General features: G+C 52.2%; 1 protein-coding gene across 3 annotated transcripts in view; it reads left to right on the top strand.

The window, feature by feature from the left end:
* Positions 1–1,758: 1,758 nt before the first annotated feature.
* LOC138755002 (misshapen-like kinase 1) overlaps positions 1,759–12,981 on the top strand; it is a 406,606-nt gene continuing 395,383 nt past the window's right edge. For 2 of the 3 annotated variants that reach the window (XM_069920129.1, XM_069920126.1), the window contains exon 1: positions 1,761–2,159. In XM_069920129.1, the coding sequence (XP_069776230.1) occupies positions 2,103–2,159 (57 nt within the window). In that variant the 5' untranslated portion in view covers positions 1,761–2,102. Of the gene's footprint in view, positions 2,160–12,981 lie in introns of all 3 variants that reach the window. The other variant, XR_011351978.1, reaches the window with a different exon arrangement.

Raw genomic sequence — 12,981 nt, 5'->3', positions numbered from 1 at the left:
CTTTTGTTTTATTAATGTTCAGGTACAGGTTGTTGGCTCTGCACCAGCCCATTAGCGACTGCACCTCATCTCTGAACACTGTCTCATCATTTCTACTGATCAGGCCCACCACAGTCGAGACATCGGCGAACTTGACGATGTGGTTCGAGCTGTGATATTTCAGCATCAAGATTCCAGATCCCTTTCTTATTGTGGACAAGATGAATTAAACACAAAGGTTTGATTCCTGTAAAAATATACAAAGAGAAGTCTCCCGGAACCCCCTGTAATGATTAGAGGAAGACTAGCAGCGAGAAATGAAAACACAGTGCTGGAGAAACTCAAGAGGTGAAACAGTGTTACAGCCAGCAGAAGCAGCTGGGACTGGAACAGGACAAGCTGGCAAGCCCCATTTTGGAAGACAGCTTGGTCACAGCCCTTGTGGTTCATGCAAGAGGAGAGGACTGGCTGTCTAATCTTTCACTTGGAATAAGGGAAACAGAAAGCAACTCTGTGGTGACCTGAAAGAAACTGAAGTGGCTGATGGAAGTACATCAGTTGTGGATGTCCTGGAACAATAAATCTCTCTCTGAAAACTGACAAATACCTTCCCGAGCGGTAACCATTTACCTTTCAAGCACCAAAGCATGGTAAACTTTATAAATGTTAAATTCTGTGCACAGTGGAAGAATTCCCTGCAACCAGTGAACTTGGAGGAATGAGAAGTGAGATTGGACTGTGAACCAAATAACTTTTCTGAACTTACACACACGTTCCATACACGCGCGCTTAGAATTAGAAGGGAGTTAAGTTGGGTTAGTTAAGTCAATAGGGATAATTTAAAGTTTGAAAAGCAACTTTTGTTTAAGTAACCATTTGTCTTGGTGAATATGTATTGCTGTTGGGTTTTGGGGCCCTCAGGACCAATAACGCTGTAAATGTTAAACTTATGCAGAATTACCATAAAGTTTTTTGGGGGATTTTGTTTCAACAACTTGAGAGTTTTATTTCCCAGGCAACGCAGGGTATCCTGCTAGCAACAATAATAATAATAATAATAATAATAATAATAATAATAATAATAATAATAATAAAACATAATTACAAAACTTGAAGCAGGTTTGACCCCTTGTCTATTTACATATGTTGTTCATTGACCTGCTGGTGGTGTTCATTGGGGTGAACTTCAGCGAAATCACCATTAGAGGGCCTCAGTCATGGTCCCGCCCCAACCCAGTTTGTTCACGCGAACGAGGAGGAATCCAACCCACTCCTGTCTCCGCCAATGAGAAAGCCTGCGTTTCGGCCAATAGGAGATCGCAGCCGCCCGCCAATCGTCACCAAGAGGAGGCCGGCTTCCCCTTAACGCGCTCCAGTCTCGACCAATGGGAGGCCGCAGACCCGCCTCAACGCCCATGTTTCCACTAATAGAAGATCGTGAAGCGCAGCCTCCCTGCCTAATCGTCACCGGGCTTCGTTTGACCTGCCAACCCACTCCCGTCTTCACCAATAGGAATAGACAGACCCGCCCCCAGACGTTCACCAATAGGAGACCGGAGCCACTTGCCAATCCGCCATACCTTCACCAATGGGAGACCGGTATTCTCTTAAATTGCCCAGCCTCACCCATGCTCACCAATGGAAATCCGCGCAGTCCCCACCCCTGGAACCCCTCTTGCTTCCACCAATCGGACACCAGCCAGTCCGTTTATACCTCCACCAATGAACGACCGGCCTCTCTTCTCACCCCACGCCCGTCGCCACCAATGGTGGCGCAAGCGCGTCGAGACCGGCCGGGGCGGGCGCGCGCACGGGGCGGTCACTGCGCGAGCGGGCAGGCCGCGTTGCCCCTGGTTACGGGGGGGGTGGAGGAGGAGGAGAACAGGGCCCCATTGATGTCGGGCGCTGCGGCGATGGAGGCGGAGGAGCGAACGCAGCGACGGGGCCGGCCCTTTCCCGGCGAGTAGCCAAGCGCTGCTACCCCACGGCCGGCGTGTGAAGGAGAGGGGGGCCTTCGAGACCCCCTCCCCCGGTCCCCGGCCAGTCGGCACCGCCTCCCTCCCCGCCCACCCTCAGCCGGGCTCATTCACGCCAAGCGACGCCGAGATTGCGGCGCAGAGAAGATGGCGAACGAGCCGCCGGCCCGCAGCCTGGACGACATCGACCTGTCGGCCCTGCGGGTAAGGACGGGCCTCCGTTACCTCTCAGCCCTCCCCGCCTCTCTCCCTCCCTCTCCCTTCCCCCTCCATCCCCCTCGATCCCCCCCACCCCACCCCTCGTTCCCCAGCACCCCACCCCTCGTTCCCCAGCACCCCACCCCTCGTTCCCCAGCACCCCACCCCTCGTTCCCCAGCACCCCACCCCTCGTTCCCCAGCACCCCACCCCTCGTTCCCCAGCACCCCACCCCTCGTTCCCCAGCACCCCACCCCTCGTTCCCCAGCACCCCACCCCTCGTTCCCCAGCACCCCACCCCTCGTTCCCCAGCACCCCACCCCTCGTTCCCCAGCACCCCACCCCTCGTTCCCCAGCACCCCACCCCTCGTTCCCCAGCACCCCACCCCTCGTTCCCCAGCACCCCACCCCTCGTTCCCCAGCACCCCACCCCTCGTTCCCCAGCACCCCACCCCTCGTTCCCCAGCACCCCACCCCTCGTTCCCCAGCACCCCACCCCTCGTTCCCCAGCACCCCACCCCTCGTTCCCCAGCACCCCACCCCTCGTTCCCCAGCACCCCACCCCTCGTTCCCCAGCACCCCACCCCTCGTTCCCCAGCACCCCACCCCTCGTTCCCCAGCACCCCACCCCTCGTTCCCCAGCACCCCACCCCTCGTTCCCCAGCACCCCACCCCTCGTTCCCCAGCACCCCACCCCTCGTTCCCCAGCACCCCACCCCTCGTTCCCCAGCACCCCACCCCTCGTTCCCCAGCACCCCACCCCTCGTTCCCCAGCACCCCACCCCTCGTTCCCCAGCACCCCACCCCTCGTTCCCCAGCACCCCACCCCTCGTTCCCCAGCACCCCACCCCTCGTTCCCCAGCACCCCACCCCTCGTTCCCCAGCACCCCACCCCTCGTTCCCCAGCACCCCACCCCTCGTTCCCCAGCACCCCACCCCTCGTTCCCCAGCACCCCACCCCTCGTTCCCCAGCACCCCACCCCTCGTTCCCCAGCACCCCACCCCTCGTTCCCCAGCACCCCACCCCTCGTTCCCCAGCACCCCACCCCTCGTTCCCCAGCACCCCACCCCTCGTTCCCCAGCACCCCACCCCTCGTTCCCCAGCACCCCACCCCTCGTTCCCCAGCACCCCACCCCTCGTTCCCCAGCACCCCACCCCTCGTTCCCCAGCACCCCACCCCTCGTTCCCCAGCACCCCACCCCTCGTTCCCCAGCACCCCACCCCTCGTTCCCCAGCACCCCACCCCTCGTTCCCCAGCACCCCACCCCTCGTTCCCCAGCACCCCACCCCTCGTTCCCCAGCACCCCACCCCTCGTTCCCCAGCACCCCACCCCTCGTTCCCCAGCACCCCACCCCTCGTTCCCCAGCACCCCACCCCTCGTTCCCCAGCACCCCACCCCTCGTTCCCCAGCACCCCACCCCTCGTTCCCCAGCACCCCACCCCTCGTTCCCCAGCACCCCACCCCTCGTTCCCCAGCACCCCACCCCTCGTTCCCCAGCACCCCACCCCTCGTTCCCCAGCACCCCACCCCTCGTTCCCCAGCACCCCACCCCTCGTTCCCCAGCACCCCACCCCTCGTTCCCCAGCACCCCACCCCTCGTTCCCCCAGCACCCCACCCCTCGTTCCCCCAGCACCCCACCCCTCGTTCCCCCAGCACCCCACCCCTCGTTCCCCCAGCACCCCACCCCTCGTTCCCCCAGCACCCCACCCCTCGTTCCCCAGCACCCCACCCCTCGTTCCCCCAGCACCCCACCCCTCGTTCCCCCAGCACCCCACCCCTCGTTCCCCCAGCACCCCACCCCTCGTTCCCCAGCACCCCACCCCTCGTTCCCCAGCACCCCACCCCTCGTTCCCCCAGCACCCCACCCCTCGTTCCCCCAGCACCCCACCCCTCGTTCCCCCAGCACCCCACCCCTCGTTCCCCCAGCACCCCACCCCTCGTTCCCCCAGCACCCCACCCCTCGTTCCCCCAGCACCCCACCCCTCGTTCCCCCAGCACCCCACCCCTCGTTCCCCCAGCACCCCACCCCTCGTTCCCCCAGCACCCCACCCCTCGTTCCCCCAGCACCCCACCCCTCGTTCCCCCAGCACCCCACCCCTCGTTCCCCCAGCACCCCACCCCTCGTTCCCCCAGCACCCCACCCCTCGTTCCCCCAGCACCCCACCCCTCGTTCCCCCAGCACCCCACCCCTCGTTCCCCCAGCACCCCACCCCTCGTTCCCCCAGCACCCCACCCCTCGTTCCCCCAGCACCCCACCCCTCGTTCCCCCAGCACCCCACCCCTCGTTCCCCCAGCACCCCACCCCTCGTTCCCCCAGCACCCCACCCCTCGTTCCCCCAGCACCCCACCCCTCGTTCCCCCAGCACCCCACCCCTCGTTCCCCCAGCACCCCACCCCTCGTTCCCCCAGCACCCCACCCCTCGTTCCCCCAGCACCCCACCCCTCGTTCCCCCAGCACCCCACCCCTCGTTCCCCCAGCACCCCACCCCTCGTTCCCCCAGCACCCCACCCCTCGTTCCCCCAGCACCCCACCCCTCGTTCCCCAGCACCCCACCCCTCGTTCCCCAGCACCCCACCCCTCGTTCCCCCAGCACCCCACCCCTCGTTCCCCCAGCACCCCACCCCTCGTTCCCCCAGCACCCCACCCCTCGTTCCCCCAGCACCCCACCCCTCGTTCCCCCAGCACCCCACCCCTCGTTCCCCCAGCACCCCACCCCTCGTTCCCCCAGCACCCCACCCCTCGTTCCCCCAGCACCCCACCCCTCGTTCCCCCAGCACCCCACCCCTCGTTCCCCCAGCACCCCACCCCTCGATCCCCCAGCACCCCACCCCTCGATCCCCCAGCACCCCACCCCTCGTTCCCCCAGCACCCCACCCCTCGTTCCCCCAGCACCCCACCCCTCGTTCCCCAGCACCCCACCCCTCGTTCCCCCAGCACCCCACCCCTCGTTCCCCAGCACCCCACCCCTCGTTCCCCCAGCACCCCACCCCTCGTTCCCCCAGCACCCCACCCCTCGTTCCCCCAGCACCCCACCCCTCGTTCCCCAGCACCCCACCCCTCGTTCCCCCAGCACCCCACCCCTCGTTCCCCAGCACCCCACCCCTCGTTCCCCCAGCACCCCACCCCTCGTTCCCCCAGCACCCCACCCCTCGTTCCCCCAGCACCCCACCCCTCGTTCCCCCAGCACCCCACCCCTCGTTCCCCCAGCACCCCACCCCTCGTTCCCCCAGCACCCCACCCCTCGTTCCCCCAGCACCCCACCCCTCGTTCCCCCCACTCCCCTCCACCTCTCCCCCCTTCCCCTCCTCCTCCCTTGCATTGGGGTGATCATTGTTCTGAATCCAGCAATGGATCATCATCTACCAGCGGACGCTCTAATTTCTTGCCTTTTGCTGTTTGATGATTCTCCCTACAGAGGCAGTGTCGCCTTCTCTCCTTGGAGAGCAAGGGGAGATTTGATAAAGGTTTTCAAAATTATGGGAGGTATTGCTAGAGTAAAATGCATGCATGCTTTTTCCACTAATGTGTGGTGAGTTAATATTGACGAGTACAACCTGATGAAACATCGTTCTTCCAGTCCTCAGTGCAAGACACACAACCAAACCACACACATATAGACAAACAATTTAGGGGGAACATTATGGGGAATTTCTTCACACTAAGAGTAATAAGAGTATGAAATGAGCTGCCAGCTGAAATGGTGAACGTGAGACCAATTTTGACATTTAAGAAAAATTTGGATGGGTCCTTAGATGGAAGGCGTCTGGAGGAGTATGGTCTGGGTACACGTCATTGAGGCCTGGCGGATAAAGCTTGGTACGGATAAGATGGGCTGTGATGTTTCTGTGTCGCTGTCATCTTTCTTCCCCCTCGATTCAAGGTGTTGTTTCCCAATGCTGACCCAAGTTTTGTGCAACTCCCTTTTGAATGATCCTTTTTCTCCCAGTAAGTTCACCTGCTGAGCCATAACATTGAAATTGCACTTGTTACTGTATGGACTGTAACAGTCACCAAAGTGGTTTGTTCCTGCCTCTTTCATGAAGTTGATCAGACTTTCATTCAAGCTTTTCCTTTGTATGGATAGCTTCTTGTGCTATGATTTGGGGCCCTTGATGATCTCTGCATCTCTATTTTGCATTTGTGTCCTGCCTTTTGGCACTATCAATTAACTTTCCTTCTGTACTGTTGCTCATCACTCCTGTTTCTCCACTTGTAAAATTTTAATGCAGACCCTGTTGCTTCAAAGCCTATTACAAAATCACAAAATATTGGGGCAGAAGTAGGCCCGTTGAGTCTGCTCTGCCATTCTATCATGACCTGATCTATCCTCCCGCTCCCTGGCCTTCTCCTCGTCACCCTTGATGCCATGACTAATCAAATACATGTCAATCTCTGCCTTAAATACACCCAATCACCTCTCTTCCTCAGCCACCTGTGGCAACAAGTTCCACAAACTCAGGACACTCTGGCTAAAGAAATTTCTCTCCATATATCTGTTTTAAATTGATGCCCTTTTAACCTGAAGTTGTCCCCTCTTGTCCTTGACTCCCTGACCATGGGAAAAAAAATTGCCACATCTACTCTGTCCAGGCCTTTCAGCATTAAGCATTCTCCTTGCTGTTCTTCTTACTCTCTTTTACATCGAATTCTTCCAAAACCTTGTTTTCACACATTGCATGTGTGCTGTTCACCCATCTTTTGTCATGTTGGGTTGGTGTAGCAGTTAGCACAACACCTTTACAGCACCAGCCATTGAGACCGAGGTTCGAATCTCACGCTGCTTGTAAGGAGTTTGTATGTTCTCCCTGTGACTGCTTGGGGACTCCAGTTTCCTCCACTGTTGGAAATGTACTGGGGGTGTAAATTGGGCTGCATTGGGCTTGTGGGCCAAAATGGACTGCATGTCTATATTTTAAAAAAATACCCTTTTGGGCTTCAAATTGCACTAAGTAGCCACTTAGTCTTAATATCATTCTTTTTGAAACCTCTTCTAATCCTCTTTGTAAAATGAAAAGTCTGCAGCCGTTCAATTTTGATGATTACTCCACTATTGTGGGGGGGTGGGGGTTTCGGGCCGTTCAGGCTTTATGAGATATTTCATCTGCCATTTTTCTGTAGTTTACGCTGTATCACATTTTGTTAGCGCTTGGTGATTTTTTTTTTGCTGTAGATGTACTTTTAATGCCTTGGAGGATTCTTACCTAAAGTGTGAAATGTATTATTTAAAAAAATATTTTTAAAAAAATTTCCCAAACATCAAGTGTGTTTGTTATAAATGATAAAAAATCTATTTGCGGCTGCATAGGCGGGAGTTATCTTGGCCTTTTTTAAATCTGAAAGCTTTTAAACAGATCGAGGAAGCTGATTTAAAAATATGCACAAGTGACAAATTTCTCAATTTGAATATTATGTAAAGAACCTTAAAAATCAGTAGGTGTAGGCCTTTCTCGAGCTTATTCCATTCAATAAGGTAACTGATCTGATCTTGGCCTCATTGCACTTTCTTGTGTGGTCTCTGTGAAGTTCCAGATGTTTGTTATAATTGCTTCAACACATTGTTTTTTGTGCTGGTAATTATAATTTGATTGAACGTACATGATATAAGTACAATGGATAAGGTTGACAAACAGGAGTTGCAGGTGTTGGAATCTTGATGCTGGAAGATAACTAGTTTAAAAAAAAAGTTGTCGTCGTCGTGCATGTACCATGATGTCTATATCATAACATTGCAAAAGAACCAAACAATTTGCTTTCAGAAAAAATTTGACTCCAAACCACTCACGACGACGATGAACTTGATGATCTTTTTGCGGTAGCCCTTAAATATGTTTAGTCAGGCGAAGAAGAAATTGCTGATTTGGGATAAAAATGCAGGAGGAACTCAGCCGGTCTCGCAGCATACGAAGTAAAGATTTATTACTGATGTTTTGGACCTGGGCCCTTCTTCAAGGTATAAGCAAAGAACAGGAAGATTTCAGACCAAAGGCTGAAGAGCGGTAGGGGACGAATTAAGACCAACAAAAGGCATAAGTTGGATATGAGAAGAGGAAAGGTGAGTATTGATTTTGGCTCTGAAAGGGGGAGAGAGAGACAGAGCTATGGGAAAGTTGACAGGGGAAGAAGGAGGGTGGGGGGTTGAACGCAAACCAGAGAAGTCGATGTTAATGCCATCTGGTTGATTCCCAGTTGGAAGATGAGGTGTTGTTCCTCCAATTTGCATGTGATTTTAGGTCTCAGCAGCTGGAAGTGCAGCCGTGGAAGGTTAAGGTGAGTAGGAATAAAACTCGAGTTTGCAGAGACCGTGGTTAAAGTAAAAACACAATGCTGAAGAGATTCAGCTGGTCAAACAGTGTGCTTTATCTAGCAAAGATATAGCAAACCAACTTTTCAGGTTTGAGCCCTTCAATAAGGATGAAAAAATGTCAGCAGGTGCTTGAACAAAGTGGAGGGGGGAGGGCCGGGGAAGGAACAAGGTCCCAAAGGCAGGAGGTGGATAAGGTTGGGGGGAGTGGTAGGGAGGGCCGGGGGAGGAACAAGGTCCCAAACAAGGTCCCACCGGGAGTGTGGATAAAGGTGGGGGGGCGTGGGCTGGTGAAGGAACAAGGTCCCAAAGGCAGGAGGTGGATAAGGGTGGGGAGGCGAGGGCTGGGGGAGGAACAAGGTCCAAAGGCAGGAGGTGGATAAGGGAGGAGGGATGCCTCTGAATGAAAAGGGAAGGGGGTGGGAGCTGGAGGAAAGAAGACAGTGATGGGGAAGGCAATGAGAACAAAGTAGGCTAGCAGAGCACATTTGGCTTAGCGGTTAGCACAATGCCTTGACAGCGCCAGCGATTTGGACCTGATTGGATTTGTACATTCTCCCCATGTCTGCGGGTTTTCTCCAGGGGCTCCAGTTTCTTCCCATCGTTCAAAAAACATAGCTGGGATGCAGGTTAATTAACTTGGGCGGCATGGACTCATGGGCTGAAAAATGGCCTGTTACCATGCTGAATAAACTGGAGAAGTCTATCCGGTTGGAGAGCGCCCAGACGGAAAATCAAATGTTGTTCCTCCAATTTAATGGGTGGTCTTGGTGGGATAGTGGTTGAGGTATATGCAAGGTATAAATTGGAGGACTGCATGGGACCTCTGGTAGACAGTCACACAAGTGGCAGTATGCTGGGACAATTAACTGTTGCTGATCTCTTGGGAGGAGATGTAAACAGAATGAACTGAAAGAAAGCACTTCACATGGACGCTGCTTGACATACGCACAGACTGGTGGCACAGAAATAGGCCCCTTAGGCCCATGGGCCTGTGCAGCTCATTTACACCCAATTGACTTACAACCTCCATACATCTTTGAATGATAGGTCTCTCCCCGTGCAGACATGGGGAGAACATACAAACTCCTTACAGACAGCACCGATTCGAACCCTGGCACCATAACAGCATTGTGCTAACTGCTACGCTAACCATGTCACCTGCTGAGTTCCTCCAATAACTTTATGTATGAAGATGGACTGAGCCAAGCACTGCACTGGCTGGAAACGTGAAATGCGTGGATCAGGCTGCATTTGTGGATGGAGAGAAATGTTGTTTGTTACTTGATGACCTTGTGTCAGAGCTGGCCAATGATACAAGCAGGAAAGGATGATTATCTGGTGGGGTGGGGGGGGGGGGGGGGGCGGGAGGAGTGACATTTGTGCAATAGATGGTTTCGGTCATGAGACGTTTCCTTCAATTGGTTGAAACCAATTTCATCTTTGTGCTGCATTGACCTAGGCCAGGATTTGGTTGTTACATGGGATTTTTATGTACATCTAATTCTAGTTTGCCCAGAGAATGTGGATATCTTCAAGGACTGTATCCCGGGTCTGATTACCAAAGTTCTAAATCAGTGGTTCTCAACCTTTTTCTTTCCTTTCATGTACTACTTTAAGTAATCCCTATGCCATAGGTGCTGTGATTAGTAAGGCATTGGTATCTGGGTGGGAAGAAAAAGTTTGAAAATCACTGTTTTAATCCTACATAATTGACTCATTCTGTGTACAGTTTCATAACTCCAAAGGAAATGGGCCAATGACAATTTTTCTCAAGCAAAATATTTCAGTAACAATTGGGTCTCGAGTGGTGATCTCATCCTTTCCTTCCCACTCACATCCCACCTTAAGCAACCCCTGACTAATCACAGAGCATTGATGGCGTTGGGATGACTTAAAGTGAATATGAGTGGAAAGAAAAAGGTTGAGAACCCCTGGTCTAAATCAAACTGCTTTTTGGAGAGCCCTTTAGCAAAATGTATTTCACATTTCTGTGATCTTTCAAAAATTTGGAAGAATTATTTTTATTTTTGTGGCGATCAAGCATCTTTAATTCTACAGCCTGTAGAAAGTCACCGTTGATCGCCAGTGTTGTTTTTCGAAGTGTTTTGAGAGACTGAGTGGCGACATGGATCCTTTCCAATTTGCCTATCACAGCAGCAGCCCTACGACAAATGCCATCTTACTTGCTCCACACAAAGCCCTAGCTCACCATGGCAGCAAAGAAGCATACATCAGGATGCTCTTTATCACCATTCAACTCCGTCATCTTCATCAAAACCGATGAGCAAACTCCAAGCCTTGGATATCAATACCCCACCTTGTAATTGGATCCTGGATTTTCTCACCTCCAGACTCCAATTAATGCAGATTGGCAAAAACATCTCATCCACAATCTCCATCAGTACCAGAGCACCTCATTATTAACCCCCTGCTCTACTCGGTTTACACCTATAACTGTGTGGCTAGGTACAGCAGCAGCACCATATACAGATTTGTTGACGATATCGCGGTAAAGGGTAGTATAAAAGGTGGTGATGTGTTGTACTCAATGTCAACAAAATAAAGGTACTGATTGTTGACTTAAAGAAGGGAAAACTAGAGGTGTACACTACAGTGATCATTGGGGATCAGAAGTGGCGAGGGTCACTATTTTGTAGGACCCTTTCTGGAACCAGCACACGAATGTCATCGTAAAGAAAGCATGTCAGCACCTCGACTTCCTCAGGAGTTTGTGGAGGTTTGGTATGGCATTTGAAAATCCTGGCCAATGGCTGCATCACAGTCTGGTATGGGGGACACTAATACCCCCTGAGTGTAAAGCCCTGCGAAAGGTAGTGGACACAGCCCAGGACATCACAGGCAAAACCCTCCCCACCATCGAGACCATCTATGGGGGATGCTGCCGTCGGAGAGCAGCAGCAATCATCAAGGAGCTTCACCAACCAGCACACGCTCTGTTCTCACTGCTGCCATCAGGAAAGAGGTCCTCGGGAGCCACAAGACTCACACCCCCATCAGACCCCCAACGAACATTAGGGTTATTTATTATTGAATATATTTTTTCTCTATTGCACAGTTTGTTTACATTTCTCGTTTGTACAGTACTTTGCCTTATTGATAAATGTGAGTTCTGCCTGGGCGCAGAAAAAAGAGTTAGGTTTGCATGTGATGTCATTTATATTCTCTGATTATAAATCTGTACCTTGAACTTTGGTTGAGTTTCGGCTCCATTCTCTGTTCTGAAGGAAACATGTCCAATGTAATGTATGAATTGACTTATGTTGAGCAACTAGACGTATGTACTTGGAATGTTTCAACTTATTTTTAAAATTTTTATGCCAAAATGTCTGTAGATTTTGTTGAGTTATCTGATATTGTTTACTGACTGCGTAGGTTATGCTGTTGTGTGATATTAACAATGCAGAATGATAAAATATTTTCTGATGTTTTCGGAATCTTTTCCTTACAGAATTTTCATCCCATTTTATAGATGAAATCCATAGTGGGGATTAATTATGGGCATCTTGTACTTTGAGTTAATTTTAATGCCATCTTTCAAGAGCTAGATTTTAAAAATATTTTGACATACAGCGTAGGAACAGGGCACTTCTGGCCCCAAGCATGTGCTGCCCTAATTAACCTACAACCCCTGAAGGGTGGGAGGAAACCCACACAGGCAGAATGTATAAACTCCTTGCAGACAGTGCCAGATTCTAAACCTGGTTGCTAGCACTGTTAACAGTGTGGCGAACCATACTACCCATTTTCAAATTTCAGATATATTGTCAGAGTAAGCTACATGATAGCACATACAACCTGAGATTCTTTTTACTGCAGGTGAGGCAGAATTACCATTTATTGACGATGCAAAATCAACTGTGCACAATGCACATGTGTAAACAAATAAATGTAAATAAGCTGTGCAATACAGAGGAAAAAAATCAATAAAGTACACAAGTAAGAGTCCTTAAATGAGTCCCTGATTGAGTTTGTCGTTGAGGAGTCTGATGGTGGAGAGGGAGCAGCTGTTCCTGAAACTGGAGGGGCGAGTCTTGTGGCCCCTGAGACCTTTCCTGCTGGCAGCTGCGAGAACAGAGCATGTGCTGGGTGGTGAGGGTCCTTAATGATTGCTGCTGCACTCCAACGGCAGCCCTCCCCGTAGATTTCTCAATGGTGAGTGAGATGTTGAAGGTGTCTGAAAACATTGGCAAGTTGGTCAGTGCAGATTTTTAATACTTGGCCGGGTTCTCCGTCCGGACCAAATGCTTTCCTTGGATTCACTCTCCTGAAGGCATACATTAGATATAAGAAGCATGGAGTTAAGGGGATGTTTGAAAGATACATTGAATGTAAGAGGAATCTTAAGAGAGGAATTAGGAAAGCTAAAAGAAGGTACGAGGAAACTATGGCAAGCAGGGTGAAAACTAATCCAAAAGAGTTCTACAAATATGTTAATGGTAAAAGAAAAGCTAGAGACAAAATTGGTCCCTTAGAGAATCAGAGCGGAAAACTGTGTGTGG

This window comes from Narcine bancroftii, chromosome 2, assembly GCF_036971445.1.
Source record: "Narcine bancroftii isolate sNarBan1 chromosome 2, sNarBan1.hap1, whole genome shotgun sequence".
Lineage (NCBI taxonomy): Eukaryota > Metazoa > Chordata > Chondrichthyes > Torpediniformes > Narcinidae > Narcine > Narcine bancroftii.
This window is presented reverse-complemented; position numbering and strand designations above follow the sequence as displayed.